The sequence below is a fragment of the Genypterus blacodes genome, unplaced genomic scaffold, assembly GCF_046128005.1.
Source record: "Genypterus blacodes isolate CSIRO-AG114 ecotype Tasmania unplaced genomic scaffold, CSIRO-AGI_Gbla_v1 ptg000156l_1, whole genome shotgun sequence".
Classification (NCBI taxonomy): domain Eukaryota; kingdom Metazoa; phylum Chordata; class Actinopteri; order Ophidiiformes; family Ophidiidae; genus Genypterus; species Genypterus blacodes.
In genome coordinates, this window is record NW_027466957.1 from 9,884,345 (window position 1) to 9,909,585 (window position 25,241).

Below are 25,241 nucleotides of genomic sequence, written 5' to 3' on the forward strand. Positions count from 1 at the left end.
GAGAATATCATATACTGTATACCAAATGTTTCTGCTGCACAAGTTAAGGTGTAAATATTCTCATTACATGACCTTATTGTATGAACTGTTTTTAGTTAGTTTTGCATGTGTTGCACGTTTTATTCACTAAAGGTGAATCTTTTCAATCTCCACTGTACTGCAATTGTTGCACAGCCATTTGAATCAGGATAAAGCATGCTTTATCTTATCATCTCTAACCGGTCGTTGTCTCCCGGGGTTGGACCGCCTCTCTGCTGCCTGTTGCATAAAGCCTCTAGGTGGGTCAACTGCCCGCAGGTTAGGTGCTGGTCTAGGAGAACGCAGCCATGAATTTCCTCCCCAACTTCTCCATCGAAACCTGGACTTTAATAGCGATTGTGATTTCCCTCATCTTGGCGTATGTATGATCTCTTTGTTTTCTGCAAGATAATGCACCTCCATGCGACACCGAGCTGGTTTAAGGCAGCAATAACAAATAAGTCTGTTTACAAATACTAACGTGTTTTCTAGTAGCGGGTGTAGTAAGTGTTTCTATTCAGAACAGTTTCCTTTTATTCTTTTAACACCTTAAGTTAGAAACAACAACAACAACAACAACAACAACAACAACAACAACAACAACAACTTAATTAACTAAATAACTCGACTCAAATTCGGTGCTTTCTCTTGAACAACTTGTTTCCTGGAAACACAGAAGTAGCACCAAGCAAATAGTTCACGTGTTTTGTGAGTTACAGAGAGAGGCGGACTGCGCAGTGAAGCAATGTTGACACAACTTTGTTGGCTGCAAAACATGAAGATATACAAAAAACGCATCAATGTACATGACAAAGTCGACACAGAATTCCAGTGTGTGTTTTTCATATACTGATTGTGAGAAAGATAAGTAACACAACAGACATTCTGACTAACTGAAGAAAAGGGAAAACAAATAAAAACAAACCTTTTGGTGCTGTTGCTTTCTCACTTCTGCTTGTTGTCTCCAGGTATGGATATGCTCCCTATGGATTTTTCCAGAAAATAGGTATCCAAGGACCAAAACCGTGGCCCTTTATTGGGACATTTTTGGAGTACAAACAGGTGAGAATCCTCCATTGTCATAGTGTTAACTACACTACAGTGGCTGCTTTGCTGCTGGAGGTCAGAGCTTCAATGTCCTCTTCACTCGTCTCTCACTTGATCTCCTCAGGGCATTCACGTGTTTGACACAAAATGCTACGAGAAATACGGCAAAGTTTGGGGGTGAGTGTGTGTGAGTTGGAATGTAAGAGAGAAACGTCATACTGTAAATGTCTCTAAGTGCTTAAGTTACTGTTAGTGATTGTAAATGATTCCTTCACAAGGTTGTATGATGGCAGGCAGCCTGTACTGGCTGTAATGGACCCCGCCATGATCAAAACAGTCCTAGTGAAGGAGTGTTACTCCATCTTCACCAACAGAAGGGTAAAGAGAGCATTTTCCTCATTAGCATCTTAATAGCAATTCAGTAATACAATATTAAGACTTGATTCTGCCTGTATCTCTCTCTCTCTCTCTCTCTCTGTGTTTCAGGATTTTGGCCTAAATGGACCCCTGCGCGATGCAGTGTCAGTAGTGGAAGACGATAAGTGGAGGAGGATTCGCAGTGTGCTCTCTCCTTCTTTCACCAGTGGACGACTCAAAGAGGTTGAAGGAGCACATAAGAGCAACATTTGTTACATTATTTATCCATGTGCATCTCCCATCTGTGTAATAAGTTGACAAGAAAGTGTAATGAATTTAACAAGTGGGGGTTGAGTCACACTATGAATGTTGCAGTATTTATGACTTCTGCTTTTCACAAGAACTATAAATGTTTACACAGAAACAGTTCTGCTCTGTTGTGTGTGGAGGCCATTGTGAATTACTAAACAATGTCATTGTTTGTTTGGGCAGATGTATGGAATTATGTTGCAGCACTCAAACAACCTGGTGAATATGCTTCAGAAGAAAGCAGATGCAGATGAAGTCATAGAGGTTAAAGAGTGCGTAATGTTGTTCTGTGTGATGAGAGTATATTGATAAAGAACTAATAATAAGTACTCATGATAAAAGCAGAAAGACATAGTTTATTTTTATTTTCTTGCAGGGTATTTGGACCTTACAGTATGGATGTTGTAGCAAGCACTGCTTTCAGTGTGGATGTCGATTCCATCAATCATCCTACTGATCCTTTTATTACAAATGTAAAGAAAATGGTCAAGTTCGATTTCATGGATCCCCTGCTTGTGTTCACCGGTATGTCAAAGATTGAGTTGTTATCAGATCATCCTTTGTGCCTTGTCTGTCCTAAAATAACCATTTCTATCTATTTCATTCTCATCCAATTCAGTTCTGTTGCCATTCATGCGCGGCATCTTGGACAAGATGGATGTGTCGCTGATTTCCAGGGATGTGATAGATTTCTTCTATACCTTTCTGAAGCAGATCAAAGCAGACCGGCATAAGAATGAACATAAAGTAATTCCAGCAGCGCCTTTGATGCTGCTTGACTTGTCACCATTTGGGACATTTCATATTTTGAGTAATTGTGTGGTTCTGAACACACTTGTGTGTGTGTGTGTGGCTGTGATCTCATTCAGAGACGAGTGGACTTCATGCAGTTGATGGTGGAATCTCAGGTCTCAGAGGACGCCAAAGACGAAGACGCCAGCAAAGGTAGAGAAAGAAGCCAGAAGCTCTAGAGACTAAATTGCATTATATTATAATAATAATAATAATAATAATAATAATAATAATAATAATAATAATAATAATAATAATAATGAATATATAATGTATTATTATTAATAATTAATAATGTTTCAAATAATGGAAAACTTGCACTGGTACAATGGTACCTTGCATTATTCCTGGTGGCATTTGAATAAGGTGAAATAATTGTGTCTTGATTGCTAGTCCTTACTAGATCTCAATGAGGAAAATGTTGTAAATGGAAATGTTTGTAAATTGTTTTTGCTTTTGATTTGCTTTCCAGGGCTGACTGACCCTGAGATTTTGTCGCAGGCCATGCTATTCATCTTTGCAGGCTATGAAACCAGTAGCAGCTCATTGTGCTTTGTAGCCTACAACCTGGCAACCAACCCTCATGTCCAAGAGGCTTTGCAAGAAGAAATAGACAAAACTTTCCCACACAAGGTTACTTGAGTATTAACTATTACTACACCTGCTGCCTATGGTATTAGTGAGCTAGCAACTGAAAAATGCATGATGTGTATACGTCTCCAAGGCTCGGCCTGGCTACGATGCCCTGATGCGGATGGAATACTTGGAAATGGTCCTAAATGAATCAGCAAGGCTTTACCCTATTATTTCCCGTGTCGAGAGAGTGGCGAAGACTTCTGTGGAAGTGAACGGTGTGACCATTCCTAAGGGAACCACTGTGATGGTCCCAATTTACACGCTCCATCATGACGCCGCCTTGTGGCCTGAACCAGAAGCCTTCAAACCTGAGAGGTACTATACTGAATCCATGATGGCTGAAGGTCATTCGTCTGCTTGACCAGCCTAAGACATATGTCCTGTTTCTGTTTTCAGGTTCAGCAAAGAGAACAAGGACAATATAGATCCTTACACATACCTACCCTTTGGAGCAGGGCCAAGGAACTGTATTGGCATGCGGTTTGCTCTTGTGATGATGAAGTTGGCTTTGGTGGAGATCCTTCAGAACTTCAGCTTTGTCACCTGCAAAGACACAGTGGTGAGAGAACATTTTAATTTGTGCTCTCAGAACAATAGGATGTCCTAAGTTGTGGTTGGGCGAGGGTGGATGTGAGCTTTGGTTGTACTTCTTTCTCATTTCTCGTTTTCTTAGATTCCGCTGGAGGTGTCCGATCTTGGTTTTATGACACCAAAGACTCCCATCAAACTGAAGCTGGAGCCCAGAGCATCTCCAGCTTGCTGATTCTGCTTTGTGGAAATTGGCGATTCTAACAGTGCTTCACATCAGTGGAATTCTCGTGGCTTTGTGGTCAATTTTAATTACAGCTGCTGGAATGTGTTTGAATATTAGAGAGCAAGTAATAAACATCATTCTAACAATGTGATTAGTCTACATATGACGTGACATATATATCCTTGCCTCCTTCCTACCTTTTTCTTCTTTATTCTATACAAATTCTATAGTATAACACACTCAAAATCAACTTCTGTCTTTGGACATCTTCAACTTTTAAACCGTAGTAGAAGTTTATGTCCCTTGTCAACAGAGAATGTACACTACCCTATTGAGTGTATCAAGCACACTATCAGTAAGGGATATTACAATATGATGCCTTTATAGTTTTGTATTCATATTCATTCATATGTTTCTGTTTAAAGGGAATTGATAATAAAGAGACAAGTTTAACATGACATATGTCGCATGTGTGTTTGTCAGACTGCAGTATGGTTGTAATCAGATGTACATTTGTATATATTAGTATTACTATTCAAACGATTCCTGTACAATATTATGAGTTTTAACGATAAAAACGACTCCTGGAGATATGTTGGATCTATTTCAGATTTGCTCAATATAATATAATTTGCTCCTGAAGACCTCCCTGGTCCAAGTCTACCTACCATGGTAATGATTAGAAAAATACATTGAACTGAAAGAACAGTCACCATTGGTACATGGTGAATCAGACTGCAGATAAGTCATGTTTGAGATTAAAGTCAATTATAGGTAGATAACGCATACAAGGTATGAGTAAGCTTTTATGAAGCACGCATGTGTTGAGTTGCCATGTGGGTCATGGGTAAGGCAAAACACAGGGGCAGATTCGACATTTTAACTCTCTTTACTTGCTGATCTTTCACAGGTCAGTTTGTCCTTCCGTGTTCTTGAATACTCACATTTTACTCAGATTACCCAGATTTTACAGTTTTTCTTAATTTGTTGTGATGTATAACCTGAAGTTGTGAGATATGGTCTTGGACCTTTCCCGTACTTTCACTGTAAACACCTGTTTATTATGGGACTCCATTCTTACTCACGTTCAGGGGTAATTAACATACATCCGCCATCAATAAAAGTCCTTTTGATTGACCCTGAAGATCTGGGGGGGTGACCTGTTTTCTTGATTGCTACCGGCTCAGTCGTGGCCTGCAGGAGGCTTAAAGACCATATGGGAACTTATTTTGAAAAGTAGCAAGAAGGGTTGCATCAGACGTGCTCATTACATTACATTACATTACGAGCATTTGGCAGACGCTTTTATCCAAAGCGACTTACATTACATTACCACCCTTCGCAGAGGGGGGAGCAATTGAGGGTTCAGTGCCTTGCTCAGGGGCACCTCGGCAGGGACTCGAACCGGCGACCCTCCGGTTCCCAACTGGAAGCTCTACCCACTGAGCTACTGCTCTCAACAACACCTGAACTTTGCCAAGATCAAATAAACGCACATGGCTAAGCAGCAGGGGAAAGGTGCCCTGACCAAAGGTGATCCTTGAGAAATATATAAGTACATTGAGGCCTGGTGAATTTCCTACATAGCCTTATGTAAAGGAGCACATCCTGTGATCTGGTGAGAAATAGATGTTTGGCTGTATAGAAAACATATAATGGGGTGATTTTGACAAGAGCTCGACAGCCGTGGAGCAGCAAATGACAGCATTGTGCTTTGGTGCTGCTTCTCTGGCAGAGGCATTATATACAATATTTGAAATTTCATGATACAGTTTATACACAAAATTGAGTTCTGCAGGGACATGAAAGGCACATCACAAAAACCTGCAATTTTATCAGGGCTATATTGAATAAGGATATTCTTAAACTCTTTTGAGAGTGCATCTGTCCGTGTTGCGTATTTGTTTTTTCATCTAAACTGAGAAAGTTCACAAAAATAGGCCTGACACCATGGAGGAATTTTGTACAAAACTTTCTAAGCAGAGTTTCTCCTTTAAAAACTTTGGTTTGGGGGTATTAAAAACATCAACCCTCGCCATATCAACTCCTCCACCTGAAAAAGGAGAAGTAGAATGATCAGTTAAATTGCGTGTGATACTTGGGAATAGATAAGTGGTTTCAGGGAGAGAGAAAGGTTAAAGTTAATTTATTTTACAAATAGCGATATGCCTTGGAACCCAACCACAAAGTTGGTTTATTAGTGCTGGACTTAGGAGTTTTGAATGCGGTGATATGCGCTTACATAACTGGTCGTTGTCCCCCGGGGTTGGACCGCCTCTCTGCTGCCTGTTGCTTAAAAGCCTCTAGGTGGGTCTCGGCTGTTTGTGGGTTAGGTGCTGGTCCAGGAGAACACAGCCATGTATTTCCTCCCCAACTTTTCCATCGAAACCTGGACTCTAATAGCGATTGTGATTTCCCTCATCTTGGCGTATGTATGATCTCTTTGTTTTCTGCAAGATAATACGCCTCCATGCGACACCGAGCTGGTTGAAAGGGCGTAAATAACAAATAAGCCTGTTTACGAACGTGTTTTCTAGAAGCGGGTGTAGGAAGTATTCCTATTCAGAATAGTTACCTTTTCTGATAACACATGAAGTAAAAAACTAAAATAAATAAATAACTCGACTTAATTTCACCTCAAATTCGGTGCTTTCTCTTGACCAACTTGTTTCCCGGAAACACAGAGGAGGTCAACAACGACCGAGTGTTTTTGTCGTCGAAGTCTCCATTTCCCCCTAAATGAAAACAGTTTACTGACACATATCACTGTCATCTTTAACAGAAGTAGCACCAAGCGAAAAATACAGCAGAGAAGTTCACATGTTCTGTGAGTTACAGAGAGAGACGGACTGCGCAGTGAACCAACGTTGACACAACTTTGTTGGCTGCAACATGTCAATCAAAACATGATCATATACAAATAGTGCATCCATGTTCATGACAATGTCGACACTGAATTCAAGTCCTCTGTGTTTTTTATATACTTATTGTGAGAAAGATAATAAGTTATGTTATATGTTATCAGCAACACAACAGACATTTTGACTTAAGTAGAGGTAAAACAAATAAAAACAAAGCGTTTGGTGCTGTTGTTTTCTCACTTCTGCTTGTTGTCTCCAGGTATGGATATGCTCCCTATGGATTTTTCAAGAAAATAGGTATCCAAGGACCAAAACCGTGGCCCTTTATTGGGACATTTTTGGAGTACAAACAGGTGAGAATCCTCCATTGTCCACTACACTACAGTGGCTGCTTTGCTGCTGGAGGTCAGAGCTTCAATGTCCTCTTCACTCGTCTCTCACTTGATCTCCTCAGGGCATTCACGTGTTTGACACAAAATGCTACGAGAAATACGGCAAAGTTTGGGGGTGAGTGTGTGTGAGTTGGAATGAAAGAGGGAAACGTCATACTGTAAATGTCTCTAAGTGCTTAAGTTACTGTAAGTGATTGTAAATGATTCCTTCACAAGGTTGTATGATGGCAGGCAGCCTGTACTGGCTGTAATGGACCCCGCCATGATCAAAACAGTCCTAGTGAAGGAGTGTTACTCCATCTTCACCAACAGAAGGGTAAAGAGAGCATTTTCCTCATTAGCATCTTAATAGCAATTCAGTAATACAATATTAAGACTTGATTCTGCCTGTATCTCTCTCTCTCTCTCTCTCTCTGTGTGTTTCAGGATTTTGGCCTAAATGGACCCCTGCGCGATGCAGTGTCAGTAGTGGAAGACGATGAGTGGAGGAGGATTCGCAGTGTGCTCTCTCCATCTTTCACCAGTGGACGACTCAAAGAGGTTTAAGGAGCACATAAGAGCAACATTTGTTACATTATTTATCCATGTGCATCTCCCATCTGTGTAATAAGTTGACAAGAAAGTGTAAAGAAATAAAGAAGTGGGGGTTGAGTCACACTATGAATGTCGCAGTATTTATGACTTCTGCTTTTCACAAGAACTATAAATGTTTACACAGAAACAGTTCTGCTCTGTTGTGTGTGGAGGCCATTGTGAATTACTAAACAATGTCATTGTTTGTTTGGGCAGATGTATGGAATTATGTTGCAGCACTCAAACAACCTGGTGAATATTCTTCAAAAGAAAGCAGATGCAGATGAAGCCGTAGAGGTTAAAGAGTGCGTAATGTTGTTCTGTGTGATTGTAGTATATTAATAATACTAATACTAATAATAAGTACTCATGATAAAAGCAGAAAGACATAGTTTATTTTTATTTTCTTGCAGGGTATTTGGACCTTACAGTATGGATGTTGTAACAAGCACTGCTTTCAGTGTGGATGTCGATTCCATCAATCGTCCTAATGATCCTTTTGTCAAAAACATCAAAAAAATGGTCAAGTTCGATTTCATGGATCCCCTGCTGGTGCTCACTGGTATGTCAAAGATTGAGTTGTAATCAGAACATCCTTTGCGTCCTGTCTGTCCTAAAATAACCTATCTATCTATCTATTTCATTCTCATCCAATTCAGTTCTGTTTCCATTCCTGGGTGGCATCTTTGACAAGATGGATGTGTCGATCTTCCCCAGAGATGTGGTAGATTTCTTCTATACCTTTCTGAAGCAGATCAAAGCAGACCGGCATAAGAATGAACATGAGGTAATTCCAGCAGCGCCTTTGATGCTGCTTGACTTGTTCCCAATTTGGGACGTTTCATTTTCTGAGTGGTTGTCTGGTTCTAAACACGTGTGTGTGTGTGTGTGTGTGTGTGTGTGTGTGTGTGTGTGTGTGTGTGTGTGTGTGTGTGTGTGTGTGTGTGTGGTCTCATTCAGAAACGAGTGGACTTCATGCAGTTGATGGTGGACTCTCAGGTCTCAGAGGACGCCAAAGACGAAGACGCAAGCAAAGGTAGAGAAAGAAGCCAACAGATCTATAGACTAAATTGCATAGTTTGGTCACAGCTTAAGGGAAATAATTTTATTTCCCTTATTCAGTATAATAATAATATGCAATAACGTTTAAAATAATGGCAAAGCCCTGTCCTAATCATTATTCCTGGTAGCATTTGAAAAAGGTAAGATAATTGTGTCTTGGTCTTGTTGTTGAGCTAAAACTTTTGTAAATTGTTTAGCTTTTGATTTGCTTTCCAGGGCTGACTGATCCTGAGATCCTGTCCCAGGCCATGATATTCATCTTTGCAGGCTATGAAACCAGTAGCAGCTCATTGTGCTTTCTAGCCTACAACCTGGCAACCCACCATCATGTCCAAAAGGCTTTGCAAGATGAAATAGACAAAACCTTTCCAGACAAGGTCACTTGAGTATTAACTATAACTACACCCTGCCGTCTCTATTAGTGAGCTAGCAACTGAAAAATGAATGATGTGTGTACGTCTCCAAGGCTCGGCCTGGCTACGATGCCTTGATGCGGATGGAATACTTGGACATGGTCCTAAATGAATCAGCAAGGCTTTACCCTATTGCGCTTCGTCTTGAGAGAATGGCGAAGACTTCTGTGGAAGTGAGCGGTGTGACCATTCCTAAGGGAACCACCGTGATGGTCCCAATTTACACGCTCCATCGTGACGCCGCCTTGTGGCCTGAACCAGACACCTTCAAACCTGAGAGGTACTATACTGAATCCATGATGGCTGAAGGTCATTCGTCTGCTTGACCAGCCTAAGACATATGTCCTGTTTCTGTTTTCAGGTTCAGCAAAGAGAACAAGGACAATATAGATCCTTACACATACCTACCCTTTGGAGCAGGGCCAAGGAACTGTATTGGCATGCGGTTTGCTCTTGTGATGATGAAGTTGGCTTTGGTGGAGATCCTTCAGAACTTCAGCTTTGTCACCTGCGAGGAGACAGTGGTGAGAGAACATTTTAATTTGTGCTTTCAGAACAGTAGGATGTCCTAATGTGTGGTTGGGCGAGGGTAGATGTGAGCTTTGGTTGTACTTATTTCTCATTCATTTCTGTTTTCTTAGGTTCCACTGGAGCTTGGCACTGGTGGTTTTATGATACCAAAGACTCCCATCAAACTGAAGCTGGAGCCCAGAGCATCTACAGTTTGCTAATTCTGCTTTGTGTAAATTGGCAATTCTAACAGTGCTTCACATCAGTGGAATTCTCGTGGCTTTTTGATCAATTTTAATTACAGCTGCTGGAATGTGTTTGAATATTAGAGACCAAGTACTAAACATCATTCTAACAATGAGATTAGTCCACATAGGACGTGACATATATATCCTTGCCTCCTTCAGCCCTATTATTTGTTTTATCCTATACATATTCTTTAGTATAACACACTCAAAATCAACTTCTGTCTTTGGACATTTTCAACTTTTAAACAGTAGTTGTAGTTTTTGTCCCTTGTCATCAGAAAATGTACACTACCCTATCGAGTGCATCAAGTTTAACATGAAAAATGTTGCATGTGTGTTTGTCAGATTACAGTATGATCGTAATCAGATGTACATTTTTATATATAAGTATTGATATACGTACCATTCCTGTACAATATAATGAGTTTTAAGGATAAGCATGCTGACAATAACTCTGAAGACCATGAGGTTACATCCCTCCTGAAGATGTATTGAATCTATTTCAAATATGCTCAATATAATATAATTTGCTCCTGCTTTGGTTATCTGTTTTGTTTGGGATTACATGGGCTAAGGAGCAACTTTGTGCAATCAAGTGTTTTGAAGACCTGCCTGGTGCAAGCCTAGCTACCATGGTAATGATTAGAAAATAACATTTAACTGAAAGAACAGCCACCACTGGTACATGGTGAATCAGACAGCTGATAAGTCATGTTTAAGTAATTAAATGGATTCTCCAACTCTGAGAAATGTGTCTTCATATTGTAATATAGATACACTGAAAGCAGTTTATATCCTGATGCATTGTGAGTACTGCTGTGAGAACCTCTGGCGATGTTCTAAGTAGGGGACAATTCCATCTTGTAGCTATTTGACAAAGGATTGGATTCTGGCCAAGCTTTAGTCAAACACTGCATATCAGGTGTCTATTCTTATGCTTCAACAACACCACCCATAGTAGGTGGTACCACAGAAACAAAAGAGAGCATTGACACTGACAGGCCTACACGCTGTACAATAACTGGCCTACTTTTTTTGTTGGGCAACATGGGTGAGTCACACCATCGTGTTCTTCTCTGCTGCATCAGGACGATCCACTCCTTAGCCAGAAATGTTATGGATTGTGTTCTAGGTCAGGTGTGTAACAAATTGTCTACTGTAGATTAAGTATAGATACTTGATCTTGCATCAGCACAAGCTCTGACACAGTACACGCAATACACCAAGATATACACCAATTCAAAATCTATGCATTAGCTTGAGCGTGAAGCCTTATATTCATTATTTAGGCAACATTCAATGTACAAATATTGGTAGGTTTGGTCACTGTTAGATTTAAAAAATTAATAAAGTACACAATTGGGAATGTTCACACTATGGCATTAGACAAGGTCCCACAGTGCTTTACAGAGGTACAAATCGGGTAACACACACAAAGACACACATATCACAAGTGTGGGAACAAGCTGGAATCTTGCAAAGCCAGTTTTGGTCCCCAGCTGCACTCTCACAGCCTCACTTACACAAGCTCAGACACGACAGAGCTGCATTTCCACCTGTCTGTCCAACACAGACCAGGTGTGATACTGTCTTTTGGCCGTTAGGGGGAGTCCAAACCCAACGTAAAACCGCACAATCCCAATTTCTAAAAAAAGATATTTAACAAACAACATTGTCAGTTTGCAGGGTATTTTAAAGGAAACTGACACCAATAATGGTAAAGCGGAATTCTAATTCATAAAGTATCAACTGATGGCGCGGCTGGACTGTCAAATTTCAACATGTCAAATCGAAACACAAACACACTCATATACCGTGTCGCCATACTAAATATACAATATGAACACTAAATACACCCAACGGCGTCTGACTCACGCTGGACGTCCCAAACAAAGAGGTTTGCCCCACAAACACTGGGAGCCAAACTTTCAACGCCCACTAAATGTCACAGCGACCAGCCATTGGTCAGATCGCTACAATGCGCCGCGCTGATTGGTCCTTCGGCTCGTCATTGAGCGGCTGTTGTTCCCCCTCGGCTCAGAGCAGGAGCGCCCGTGATAGTGCTCCGCGTCCATTCATGCTGTTGTGGAAACCACATTTCTGGATTCTCCCAAATTCAATGCAGTCACTAAAGAGCGCATGAAGGTACGTTCACACGGTAAGCTGCGGAGATAGAAACGTGATTGACGTCACCTTGCGTTTGTTCGACGGTTTAAAATGAGAAAGAAAACGCTCAAATCAGGTCTCACCCATCTCATATTTGCTGTGTGGGGCTTGGTTTGTTTTGGGTGTCGGTGAACTTCACCTGTTAAATATGGCTTCATTTAACGCCGGATATTATTGCAAAGAATTATGTTGACGCTCGGTTGGCAGGACTCCTCTGTTGAGTTCATTTCCAGGCTAGAGGATATTCACTTGTATTGATGCAATATTGATTTGTCATTTTGTGTAGGGGCCAATCTTTATAGACAACTGCTAATGCGAAGTTTATGTGACTTGTGTAATATTTATAGCACCAGATGCTATCAGGAGAGGAAATACTGACCGGCCCTTGTGTCAGACAAAGGCGCAGGACGGCAGGTGGATCCCGCTGATCCAGAGCCGCAGCTATAGTCCCTCACTGCCTTGAACACACCGGGCAATGTACCCAACACGCTGGACACACTGTGCACTCATTTACTGGTTTCTGTGTGGGGACGAGTGGATCTTAACACGAGCTTTGTTTGCTGTGCAAAGAGAGGAGACGGAAAAAATGAGTAGAAAGCTGCAGACTGCTTGAATGGACACATATTTGCATAACCCAGGGGGATTGGGTGTATTTTCTAACACACAGCAGTGTTAATTTAAAATATTGGATATATCGACCAGTTATCCAGCAGTGGGAGCGGCTAAAAACACACACTGCCACTTGAAACCAGGCAGCCCACAGAGTGGGATTCGAGGATTTGCTCTTGAGTGACGATTTCCATGGGGTGGGCATTCCAGGAATGTTGGAATGATATTCCAGCGAAAGTCATTTTCAGATAGTGGGTGACACAGAATGGAGGAGAGTTTAAGTTACACTTTGCAGCCACCTCTCCGGTACTGTGTGGGGGCAGGCCTGGATACCCTCTGCAAACCAATAGATGCGGAGTTAGTCACTGCAAGCTATTGATTCAGGCTCTGTTGTTGTGCTGTGAAAGTGCAGCGAGCCACAGAATGAACTGAGTCGGACAGATTTAGATTCCAGCCTTCTGTGAAGAGGAGACTAGTTTGAGATCACACCCACTGGACGAGGAAATAAGCACAGCTGGTTAAACCTGCTGCATACCCTTCTTACATAAACATTACATGTAGATTCTACATGTTGTAAGCAGAAGAAGATGCAATAGACAAACTCAATTATCTGTCTGTGCAGCTTGAAATAAAGCTCTACTGTTAAACCGTCATCATCTAAATCCCACAGCGGCTCACCTCTAATTCAAAAGATGAAATCAACTCTGTGAGGTCGCGATGTGTGTGTTTCTTTCCACTAATTCTAAGGATGATGTCAACTGTGTGAGGTGTGTTTTGTCTGGCTCCTATGACTAGTCTGGACCAGGCTTTAGTGAGGCTTGTGAATCACAGGATGCAGCTGATGGAGAGAGGATAAGTTTGTGTGTGTATGTGTGTGTGTTTGGGAGCCATAAGATTTTTTTTCACGGTGGACAGTCAGGACTGAATACAGACGGCAACTGTCCTCGGTCTCTCAGTAACTTAACATTCAAATATGCTAATGACTTCCTGTTTATAAGCCTGAACACAACCCTGTGAGGGATCCCTGGGCAGCTCTGCCATCTAATAGCTGCTCTGAAAATCTTACTGCTCTGTGCCCCTCAATTGCTTCCACTAACTGCTGCTCCACGCTTTCATAAAAATAAGTGTTTAATCACTCGACTTGGTAAGACGACTGAACGTGACGTGTCGCTGCTTGTTTCATATTTAATAGCAATCACATCTACAACCACTGTTAACCACTGTGACTTTTCTTCCCTTTGTGTTCTCCCTTTCTTTCTCTTCTTCTGTAGGAGGAGACGATGAATGTGGAGGCTCTGAGCAGAGCAGAGCTGCTGACTCTCCTCAGTATCTTGGAGGGCGAGTTGGAGGCGCAGGATGTGGTCATACATGCCCTCAGGGTGAGTTTGCCCGCCACCCCCGACATCACACAAATCCTCAGCTGAGTGTGTAATGCACTTTGCAGGATACTTCACATAGACTGAAACGCATTCCTCCTTTTGTCATGCATCTGACATGCATTTATAGCGACCCTCTTACCCCTGTGAGACCACACTCTTCTGCCCTCTGTCTCTGGAGACATTCTTGGATACCTACAACCTAAAAAGAATGTCACTCACTAACATGGGTGGAGATGAATAAACAGGAAAATGAGGAAGCACAGCGACTAAAGACAAAGGCTCAGCTGCCATTGTGGCTTCTCGGGCCTATTCAGAAAAGAACGTCAACATTGGCACTCGACAGACTAGTCTTTGGTCAAAGTTTGCTTCTTCTGTTGACCTGATTTGACTGTTAAATGCTTTGCATATTTAATCACCCCAGTGAGCTCACTTTAAACCTTTGATCTGGGGAGTTGCTGCTAAACAGGCATAGGCACAAGACAAGACACAAGACATTATTTTCCCTCAACCAGAGGATTGTTAGAAGCTAAACAGTGGTTTGCTAGTGACGTGCCTCAAAACCTCACGTGAATCAGTGAAGACTCATTTTGGTGCCAACTGTAAGCAACGTCCCAGATAGGAATCAGCAGATGTGTTGTGCTTGATTGTTGAAACGGCGACGGGCTGCACAGGTGTTCCTTTCTCTAGTGCGTGCAGTTGGTTTCATGTGTATACAACTGAATGAGTGTTGTGTTGGTTGAGCCCAGTGTGATTGGCTCTCCTCCATGCCCCGTGGCCTCACAGCAGCTGCTCCCTGCGTGGCTACGAGGCCGCTCCAGGCGGAGGTAGATGTGGAAGTGAATCCCTTTTGCTTTCGTAGCTGAGTTAATGGACGTGGACAGCATTGGGACAGCAGCGTTTAGTCAAGTTTATGTAGCAGGCAAGTGAGGCTGTTATCTTGAGAGAATTCCATTGTCAGGGCCTGAGGGGAAACAGTTCTAACCACATGGAGCTCAACTGGCTGTGGCCCAGATCTGACGCCATGCAGGGTTTGACCCAAAACTCACCTCAAGACATTTTCACTCGTCCCTGAAGGACACATGCACACATCCTCTTGATGTCTCTAGCTGTAATGTTCTTCCCCTCCCATCATTTCCCATTTTTCCCCCTCACATAATGGCTTCTAGCCTCCATGAGCTCCACTTACACACACTGTACATGCACATAAAGAGGTACACACACACACAGCCGCATCTCTGTTTGACCATGACACATGCCCTATCAGCCCACTCACTCACTCACACACACACACAGGCACACTGGTGGTCTCTGCTGGGCCAGTTAGTGGCTGCGGTGTTTATTGTGGAGAGGATGTACAGAGTTGTAACCCCAAATCACTGACTTCCTTTGTTCCCGCTGAGGGCCGGAGTGCCATTTTTGACTGATTTGTCTCTATTAAGGCCGTCTGTGTGGAGACATCTGGCTTTGGACAGCAGTATCAGAGGGGCGATAGCAGGCTAAAGTGTCCACAACCAAGTCTCAATATGCAACACAGGAAGTCTGATACACTGATTCTGATGACTTTGATATGCCACATACTGCAACGGCTACAGCATGAAGTTGTTTCTCCTCAAGCTGAAGTTCTGTAACAATGCAACACTCGTCCGACTCCGTGTTTTCCGGCAGCGTTTACTTGCACAAGAGGATTACTGAGAAAGTGACAAGAGGTTTAAATCGCGCAAATCCTCTCCACTCTTTCAAATATTTCCTCTTCCCAGCTGCACTCGGGACGGCTGATTACTCCACGCTGCTTTATTCATTCTCATTCTGTTTTCACCCAAATCCCCTGAAAACATGAAACTAGACCAGCGTTGGCTCATTTAAAAGATTGCGTCACTTGCGGGACATGTCTGCACAGCTTTTTGATCGCGCTGTTTTCGGTTCTCATCACTAAGGACACACAGAGGCAATATCACCAGAGGGAACATTCCCGAGAACCTGACACTTGAAACACATCCTGCATTCCTATAAGAGTTTCATGTTGTAACTTTGAGTTGATTGTCTACGTAAGATTGTTTATGTTCTTCCTACCTGGCATAGATTCTTAAACAGACTTGCCTCTCAGCTTTGTGTTGTTTGGTGGAATGCCAGCGAATGAAAGGATAATTGTCTTGACTGCTACACCTTAGAGCTACGCTATGAATGCCGACTTTATTGTTCCACTGTTTTGGAGACCATTTCTAAGTGAATGCATTCAACTGAACACACAAATGTTTTTAATTGCATATGTCAATCCAGGCCGTCAGGTTTGTGTGGTTGACAACATGGTAATGATCTGCTGGGCTTGTTTAGTCTTTTGTATGATGTCATATCCTGTAATCCTAAAACGCTTTGTCTATTTTTATAAGCTGACATGATTTCTGAACTCCTCAAACAATAGAGTCTCTCTGGCTGGACTTACAGCTCAGATAAGATTGTGTGTTCCGATACAGGCACTATTGCCCAATTTGGGCTTGTCGTCAAGGCCAAATTGGGACTTGCAGAGAGGAAAAAGCTATTTAAAAATGTCCAAAAAAAAGCATATATAGAGGGTGCCCATGAAAATAAGCTCTAGTATGCACAAAGGATCTGTGATGTCAGTAATGGACTATTAAACCAGCCTAACTCGAGAGGCTTGAGAGAGGAAAGCTCCATGACCATAAATACTCAAATACTTGCACCTCAATATGATACAAAAACAATCCTTCTCAGCAACATTACATTACGGTCATTTAACAGACGCTGTTATCCAAAGCGACTTCCAATGCAACACTGCATCTGTGATAGTTAGATACTTATTGGTGTCATATTTCCTTTAAGACGCCCTGAAATAGTGAAACTCCACTCTATTCTACTCACTCTACATTTACCAAACTTGTTGTTACAAATCAAAATGGTGGGTTGAGAAGGTCAAGCCGACCTAAAACAACATGGGCATAACTTATCAGTGAAACTAATGAGTTTCAATTGCGCTGATGGTTTAATATTTGAAGAGGCGCAGCGATGCTTCCTTGTTCCACCTGATTGGTTGTGCTTCTCACCAAAGGGGAGAGCGCCTGTATCCATATTTCATTACTAACCAAAGACGATAACATGTGGGGCCAGTTAAATATTACTCTGGAGTAGTCTCGCTGCGTGCCCCATAAAGTGGCGTGAGGCTTTGTTTGGCGTCTTCCCTGTTATCTCAGTGGCATCTGTGGTTAGTATGTGGGTGGGAGGTGTGGAGGATACGGTTCAAGCCTTAAATACACACCTTAGTTTACACTTCAGAAAGCATTCGCTCCTCTTTCTCTCTCTCTCTCTCTCACACACATACACTCCCAAGAATATAAGATGAATCCTCCTGTTCAAAGGTCCAAATATTCACAGTGATACAAAGTTATTATTTCAGTCTGGTGTATTTTCAGGATAAGTGTGTAAAATGTTGCAAAACCTCTCCAGAATATTTCTATTTCATGTAATGGCAGTACAGTGTAGTCCTCATATAGACTAGTTAGTATGTGACACTGTCCATACTATACGCTATTTAATTATTACTTACTATGTCTTAGAGACTATTTAAGGTGGTAATGAGGCCTATATAAGGTGTCCGGGGCCACAGTTTGCCAGCTACTCTACTACTGTGCTCAGTTCACAACCTAAAATGACAGATGAAGTTTCATTTTGGGTCTGGACTGATGTGATGTCAGGAGCTAAAGAAGGTACGCTGGGTTTCTCAGCGTTGAACCCGCAACATACGACTCTGCTGCAGGCTCTGTCATGCTGCCATAGTTTTGGGTAGCTAATGATTATGTTATCCTGGGCTGGCTGGCTAGCTAGTCATTACCGCTCCCAGCAGCAGCAGCAGCAGCCCAGGGAAAGTGAACTGGCGCACCAAACTCAATTTGTAGCATCGCGTATCCAGGCGAAGGCGAGCAGGCTGTGAGACGGCGTTGTTATTCCATCTGGTAATGCAGTGAGAGGGAGGCAGAGCTTCTCTTAATGCAATTGAAGTGGTCTTGAGGACTCGATCGTTAGCAAGTGTGCAACAAAACACACATTTTAATTGATTGATCACAGACTTTTAAGTGGCAGATGTTCATTTCACATTAATCTCTGTCAGCTGATCCCACAAAGCACTTTGTCTAAATCTGTTAAATCTGACGTGACTGCCAGTGGACAGTGCCAGTTTGACACCGTCTCTTTCTTGTACTTCATATGCATTAACTTTAATTTTTGTCTTCACAAATACTTGGACCACATATTCAGATATCATGTTATTTTGACACTTTGAATGTCATTGTTCATTTTAACATGTCTATCAGTGAGCGACAGGTGGTAATTGTTCCGCTCAGGAGCAGATTGATTAATCAGGGATGAATATTTTTCCTATAAACCCCTTGTGAAACTGGCCTCTAGACAAATGTTACCACGGAGACAGCTGGGTTCCACTAAGAACCTAGTGCAGCATGGTGCACACACTCAGGCCAACACACACACACACACGCTCGTCCTAGTTATGATTATATGAGTTTTTTTCTCTCTCAAAAAGTCAGATTCAGGTGTGAGATTGAGGCCTCATCTGTGCTCTCATAATAGGAGTTGTGCACTGAAAGCCATTCAGAGCAGTAACGTCGTCCATGCCAGCTGCTGAGTACGTTGTGTGACCGTCATTACAGAGGCTCACTAAGGAAACAAGACTCTGGCTCTTTTCAGCTCACACAAGAGCAGGATTGTGCCTCAGGGCCGCAGGTAACTGATTTACAGAGACTTTTTCCAGGTGAAAAGCATCAGGTTGTCTTTCACACCTCAGCACAGCTGCAAGGAACCAGCCAAAGGATCCGGACTGTTGAAGGAAGCAATTATCTGTCTTTGCATCTGCTTTTTCTTATCGGCTTATTTACCAAATATGCTCCAGTGGATATCAGTGTAAACTCACGACATGAAAATACTTTTCATTTCTCTACATGGCTGCATCCTCTTGTAAGTAATTTGTCATCAGTACTTGGACAGAGGAGGAGAGTTTTATAGCAGAGAGGAGCTTCTAGTTGTGCTCTCTCATAAAGGAAAGCACACTCTGTCATTATGATCCAAACTAACCCCAGAAAACCATGAGAGACCAGGCCTGAGGCTGAGACTGGCACACACACACACACACACACACACACACACACACACACACACACACACACACACACACACACACACACACACACACACACACACACACACACACAGAGGGAGCTGAAGATGAAGAATACTAGCACGCAGCCACTATTTCTTGTACACACTCACACAGATACACTCAAGCCATTCAGATTTTATATATTCCACACAAACTTGGACTCATTCTCACACACTGAAGCCTACCGGGTGAGACGTAGAGACAATGCACGAGACTGGAGGCATTGAGACAGTGTCTTTGTGCGAGTCCTGTAATCTCTTCACCGAGGGTCACATTCTTTGTTCAGCCTGAGAAAAGGCCTCAAATACAGCCTCCTCACTGGTGCCCTCAGGGTCTGTGTGTGTGTGTGTGTGTGTGTGTGTGTGTGTGTGTGTGTGTGTGTGTGTGTGTGTGTGTGTGTGTGTGTGTGTGTGTGTGTGTGTGTGTGTGTGTGTGTGTGTGTGTGTGTGTGTATTTGCTTCTGAGTGTGGGTGAGAGAAAAGTTTGACAGGGAGACAGAGGAGAGGGAGAGAGCGAAAGAGAGAGAAATGATGATGCACACGCAGAGGAATGCGGTGCCATGCGTGTTTGGGCAGGGGGGAGACAGACAGACGAGGGGGCCAGGGGACCCTGAGTGTGACGATGAGGAACGTCCCCGCAGCACGTGGACGGAGCCGTTTGGCATGTGTTTACATCAGCGCCACTGTCAGCTGACCCCAAATTCCTCCATGTTACTAATGAGACCTCCTGGTGACGCACCCTCAGCCCAGAGCGAGGCCACGGAGGCGCCGCCATGTGTGTGATTTTGCGGCCAGGTCCCTCACCCCCTGTTGCTTCCCCAGGGATGAGTTAACATCTGCCCCTGGTGGGGGATGGACGGCCGTGCCTCACCTCTTTGTGTTTGGGCGGAGGGGAAAGACCATCTGCTAATACTCCCACTAACAATAACACCGCACAGATTTCCTGCACACACACACACACACACACACACATTTCCTATGTGTCTATGTTTGATGATGATGACTTACTTCTTATCTTGTCATAATGGGTTGAACTGTGTCTCTGTACACTCGTAACTGTGCTGCTTTTCATAGCACTGGATTTATGTATCTTAAATGAATGCCCTCTAAAGTGGTGTGTGTGTGTGTGTGTGTGTGTGTGTGTGTGTGTGTGTGTGTGTGTGTGTGTGTGTGTGTGTGTGTGTGTGTGTGTGTGTGTGTGTGTGTGTGTGTGTGTGTGTGTGTGTGTGTGTGTGTGTGTGTGTGTGTGTGTGTGTGTGTGTGTGTGTGTGTGTTTTATTAGGCTCAGCACCGGGACGCCTTCATACAGGAGCGCTACGGCCAGTATGACCTCAGCGATCCATTCCTGGCCCTCCAGCGGGACAGTGAGGCTGAGGAGCGCCAACAAACACACACCCACGCCCACACACACCAGCAGGGTCGCGGGCTCGGTCCAAACCCTCTGGCTGTGCTCAAGTTGGTCATGGCGCACTGCAAGAAGATGCAGGAGAGGATGATGGGACAGTTGGCTGCTGCAGAGAGCAGACACAGGAGGGTGAGAGGCACACACACACAGTCAAGTGTTATCAATAGACGGTACTGCACAAGAAACACACAGACACACAAACATACACACACTTACCCCATCTGCATTTCAGTTTTGTGTGTGTACCGTTCCAAGTACGCAGCCAGTGTCTTTGTCTTACATTGAGGCTTGCACTTGCACACCCAGGGTTTAGAGAGGTGATATGAGCCTTTATCACAGCAGCATTGAAGGTCTGGGAGTTTATAGGAGCCTTTAGCAGTGAACCCCACAGAGATAATGAGATTGAAAAACAATTTAATGAAAAGCAGCATCAGGGTTCTGCTATGGAAGCTGATTAGATGGGGGATTAGTTTCACAACGTCGAATAATACAGGATGGTGCAGGGACCCTGTCGTAGGAAAAGTCAAAGTAAACTTCAATGTAAGTTAGAGAACTATTTCAAATTTTTCCGCTTCTTCCGGTGGCTTCATTCTCTCTGGATGTTCCGCAGATGATCGCTGATCTGGAGGAGGATAAGCGACGACGGGCACAGGAATATGCACACGACGACGACGCCATCTTCATGCTGCAGACAGAAAGAGAAAAACTGCTTCAACAGGTGTGTGTACAAGCATGAAAAAGAGAGTGTAAGAAATGTGAATGCGTTGTAAAAAAATGGTGCTGAAGACACAAAAACATGCCGTTGTAACTCCACTCGCACAGTTGTGTTTACAACTTGTCTCGTCTGTACTGTCTCCTTCAACAAACTCATCGCTGTGATTTAACAACCTGGCAACAGAGCAGAGGAGAATCGGCAGAGCGCCATTGTTTCACTCGGTAGGGTGGAGAGGGCTTGGCCTGTTAAAGTACAGACACACACACACACACACACACACACACACACACACACACACACACACACACACACACACACACACACACACACACACACACACAGAGTCACAGTCACACATGCACAAACACAGGGCCGTTCCATAGGAAGCTGTGGAGGAAGAGGCCATTGTTTTTCTGACCTGCAGCCATGCCGCTTCATGGGCACAGGAAAGCCTGAGATAATGAATAGCCATGTCCAATGCAAGGTCAGAGTGTACACACACACACACACACACACACCCCGACACACACACACACACACACACACACACACACACACACACACGTACACAGTCAGGGGCTACACAAACTTCACACAAGGACCTTATGTAAGAAAGGTTTCCTGAGTGTCTCCCAGTCTTCCTCAGGCTTTCCTGCCTCTGTTGTTTTTTCATACACTAATGACACACACTCGGTTGTGTTTCATCACCTCCCACTTCCTTCTATTACTCATCAAAGCATTTTAGCAGCAAAGTCACTGTACAGTGACCTAATGGCAGGCTGGACTTTCCATAAACATGCTTTGCAAGCAAATGTATTTGTGCTCAAGTCAAAATAGAGTGCCCAACTGCTTCCTGTCAACTGAAACATACACCACTGTCACACACACACACACACACACACACACACACACACACACACACACACACACACACACACACCTTTCTTTTATTAGAAAGTACAAGGGTTATAACAAAATCTGGCAGAGAAACAGAGACTGACAGCCAAAATGTGAAAGCGGCAGAAACCGTTTCCACATAATTCACATAATGGGTTTAACTTGTGCTGCCAATTAAATTATATAACAATCATATAAAGACTTTGTAGTTGTATTGGATATTGTCTGAATATTTTATATCGGGAATTTCTTAAATTCTAATGAGGAAAACTGCTCAGCCACTATTACATCAAAAGCTGAAACCTGAGCTCTTTCGCCGCCTTGTGGTCAATTCAAGAAACTGACATAAAAAGCCTCCCTCTCTCTCCCTCCCCCTCGCTCTCTCTCTCTTGTTCTCCCTCTCTCTCTCTGTCTCCCTCTCTCTGTAGCTGGAAGTAGAGCGCGCAACAATGCAAAGGATAGACAAGGAACGGGCACAGGCGGTAAATCAGGCAGAGGAGTCACGGTCACAGCAACAGCAGCTCTCTTCATCTCTGACTCTGGAGCTCCAGAGAGCCAGCAGCCAGGCTTTGGAAGAGGCCCAGAAGGTCTCTGAGCTCCGCACCAAGCTCGGGGAAGAAAGGAACGCTCTGGAAAAGCTCCAAGGGGTTTTGGAGGAGGAGAAGCACAGGGCAGCCCACTCAGAGGCAAGGTCTGAGAAGCAACTGGCGGAGTTTGACACGGAACGGGAGCAGATGAAAGCCAGGATCAGGAAAGAGGAGGAGAGAAGTAGAGAGCTTGAGATACAGGTGGAGCAGCTCAAAAAGAGGTTGACCACAATTGGAGGAGGGAAAGAACAGGATAAGGAGGCTATGACGGAGGTGAAACAGTCACCATCCAAGATGAAGGTGGTTTCCACTTCTGTTCAGACTGAGCCAGATGGAAAGATTACTGTGACTCCAAAACTCACTTCATTGTCAAAGTTAAATGGACTTCATTCCCTCAAAGACACAGAATTAGCACAGGAAGGGAAAGGAGCAGAGAATGGAGGGGTGGTAGAGAATGGAGGAGGAGCAGCTTTGCATTCCCCTCTCCACCCTCATCCTTACCCTCATCCCCACTCTCCCTCCAGCACAGCCTCTTCTTCCCTTTCCTCCTCCCCCATCTCCTCCCCTGTGCTGGCAAAGCGCCTGGGCAGTCCGGGCTTCCATCAGTCCTCCTACCAGGCCGGAGTCAACCAGCGATTCCATGCTGCGAGGCACAAGTTCCAGACCCAGGCTGAGCTGGAGCAACAACAGCATAGTGGCCCGTGTCCCCTCTCCCCCAGGGACCTGTCCCCAACCACTGGCTCGATTCCTCCCCCACCAGAGAACAGCACAGCTAAGCAACTGGCCCGCAACACTGTCACTCAGGTGTTGTCCCGGTTCACCAGCCAGCAGGCTGGAGTCAAGCTGGCACCAATCAGCAGCTCTCCCTTTGGGACAGACTACCGCAGTCTGGCAGCATCGCCTCCTGGAGGGCGATCTCCCTCCTCTGGGCCACTATCTCCAGGCATCCGCTCCCCCCTCACCCCTCGGTCAGATAGAGTCCATCCTCCTCCAATCCCTCCTAAAAAGCCAGCTGGGATGAGTCCAACTCCCGGTTCCCCCGGTCACTCTATTCGAGCCAGCGTCTTTCCAGAGCTGACAGGCAATTGTGGGCATAGCAACACTGGGCAGGAGGGAGCCAAGGAGCCAGACATGGTTTTATCTTCCAGCAGCTAATAGCCAGGCTGAGACGACAACTGATAAGGGCGTCAGTGCTAAATCAACAGTTACTGTAATATTCATAGACTGTCACATAAACCACATTGATAGCACACAGTATAGAATGAAGCGATTCAAACTGATGATTTATGGGTTAAATTTTCCAAACTCCTTTTACTAGAATAACAATCACAAAAGAGCTATTTGAATTATTTTTAAGTATATTATGGATTATTTTATTGGCTTTAATATGTCTTCAATTAACTTTCCTGTCTTTATTCGTACTGTATGAGTTTCTATTATTGCTATTGTTATTCATTTCAACCCTATGACTTTGTTGTTGAGAAAGTGTATATGATGTAAAAGAGCATGTACAAATCCTGTTGATTTGAAGGAGCGAGAGAAAAACTTATTAGTATAGCACTCCAGTGGGAATTGGTAAAGAAAATGTAATTAAGAACAAACATATAGTCAGTAGGAGAGCAGAGCGGATGGAAGTAGAATATAGCAGATGTAGGTGTGGCCCACACTATTCTATGATAGTGATTGCTTTTTAAATGTTTTCCTTATGCAGTCCCAATGGAGGGTCCATGAAAAGAGCATACGACCGATACACTTCTGCGATACACACACACACACACACAAACCGCATATACACTATATATGAATATCTTTCTATATATGTGCCATTTGTTCTGCTACATTTGTCATGAATACACTGAACCTTCTGTTGAAAAGGGAATGCATATTTGCACTACATTACTGTAAGATTTGTCTACAATTTCAATTTTTTATTCAGGGAAGTTTGATTTGTTTTTGTTCGCCCGCCAGACGAGGGATCACATGTTTTGGTTTGTGCAGGAGCCGGTTTGGCCTCTGCGAGCAGAGGTCAGGCCTGCATCTTACTACTGTAAATGTTTCATCACTACCCATCAAGAAGCTTATTTTATGTTTAGTCTACACCTTTGCAACACTGTCGGATTCACTTTCCTGTTATGTTAACTATTTATGTGTTTTCAATAATGTTAAATGACATCTTTGATATCAAGATGTGAAATTCTAGCCAGTTTAAAATCAATATGCACATCACTGCTTGCTACCGTAGACAAACTCCATTAGCTTTCCCAGACACGCATTTTCTTAACACCTTAAACATCTTGTACTGTTTTAAATAAATTACAGATGCCTTAACT

At 43.4% G+C, this 25,241-nt stretch overlaps 3 protein-coding genes across 4 annotated transcripts; all 3 read left to right on the plus strand.

The window, feature by feature from the left end:
- The first annotated feature begins 258 nt into the window (after positions 1-258).
- LOC143012871 (cytochrome P450 3A27-like) lies at positions 259-4,371 on the plus strand. Its single transcript, XM_076166204.1, has 13 exons — positions 259-397; positions 987-1,080; positions 1,190-1,242; positions 1,344-1,443; positions 1,552-1,665; positions 1,915-2,003; positions 2,108-2,256; positions 2,351-2,478; positions 2,601-2,676; positions 2,996-3,156; positions 3,248-3,474; positions 3,556-3,718; positions 3,833-4,371. Exons 1-13 carry the CDS (start codon positions 327-329, stop codon positions 3,920-3,922), a joined length of 1,515 nt encoding a protein of 504 aa, XP_076022319.1. The 5' UTR covers positions 259-326; the 3' UTR covers positions 3,923-4,371.
- Positions 4,372-6,189: 1,818 nt separating this feature from the next.
- On the plus strand, positions 6,190-10,722 carry LOC143012872 (cytochrome P450 3A27-like). Its single transcript, XM_076166205.1, has 13 exons — positions 6,190-6,341; positions 7,034-7,127; positions 7,229-7,281; positions 7,383-7,482; positions 7,593-7,706; positions 7,956-8,044; positions 8,153-8,301; positions 8,399-8,526; positions 8,700-8,775; positions 9,018-9,178; positions 9,268-9,494; positions 9,576-9,738; positions 9,856-10,722. The coding sequence occupies exons 1-13, from the start codon at positions 6,271-6,273 to the stop codon at positions 9,943-9,945; spliced, it is 1,515 nt and encodes a 504-aa protein (XP_076022320.1). The 5' UTR covers positions 6,190-6,270; the 3' UTR covers positions 9,946-10,722.
- A 1,294-nt stretch (positions 10,723-12,016) lies between these two features.
- On the plus strand, positions 12,017-25,240 carry cttnbp2nlb (CTTNBP2 N-terminal like b). 2 transcript variants are annotated; one of them, XM_076167093.1, is made up of 5 exons: positions 12,017-12,130; positions 14,019-14,126; positions 20,590-20,841; positions 21,323-21,430; positions 22,753-25,240. In XM_076167093.1, the coding sequence occupies exons 2-5, from the start codon at positions 14,028-14,030 to the stop codon at positions 24,064-24,066; spliced, it is 1,773 nt and encodes a 590-aa protein (XP_076023208.1). In that variant the 5' UTR covers positions 12,017-12,130; positions 14,019-14,027; the 3' UTR covers positions 24,067-25,240. The 2 variants fall into 2 exon arrangements, with proteins under 2 accessions (XP_076023208.1, XP_076023207.1); XM_076167092.1 differs by having other exon boundaries at positions 12,017-12,117.
- Position 25,241: the final 1 nt, after the last annotated feature.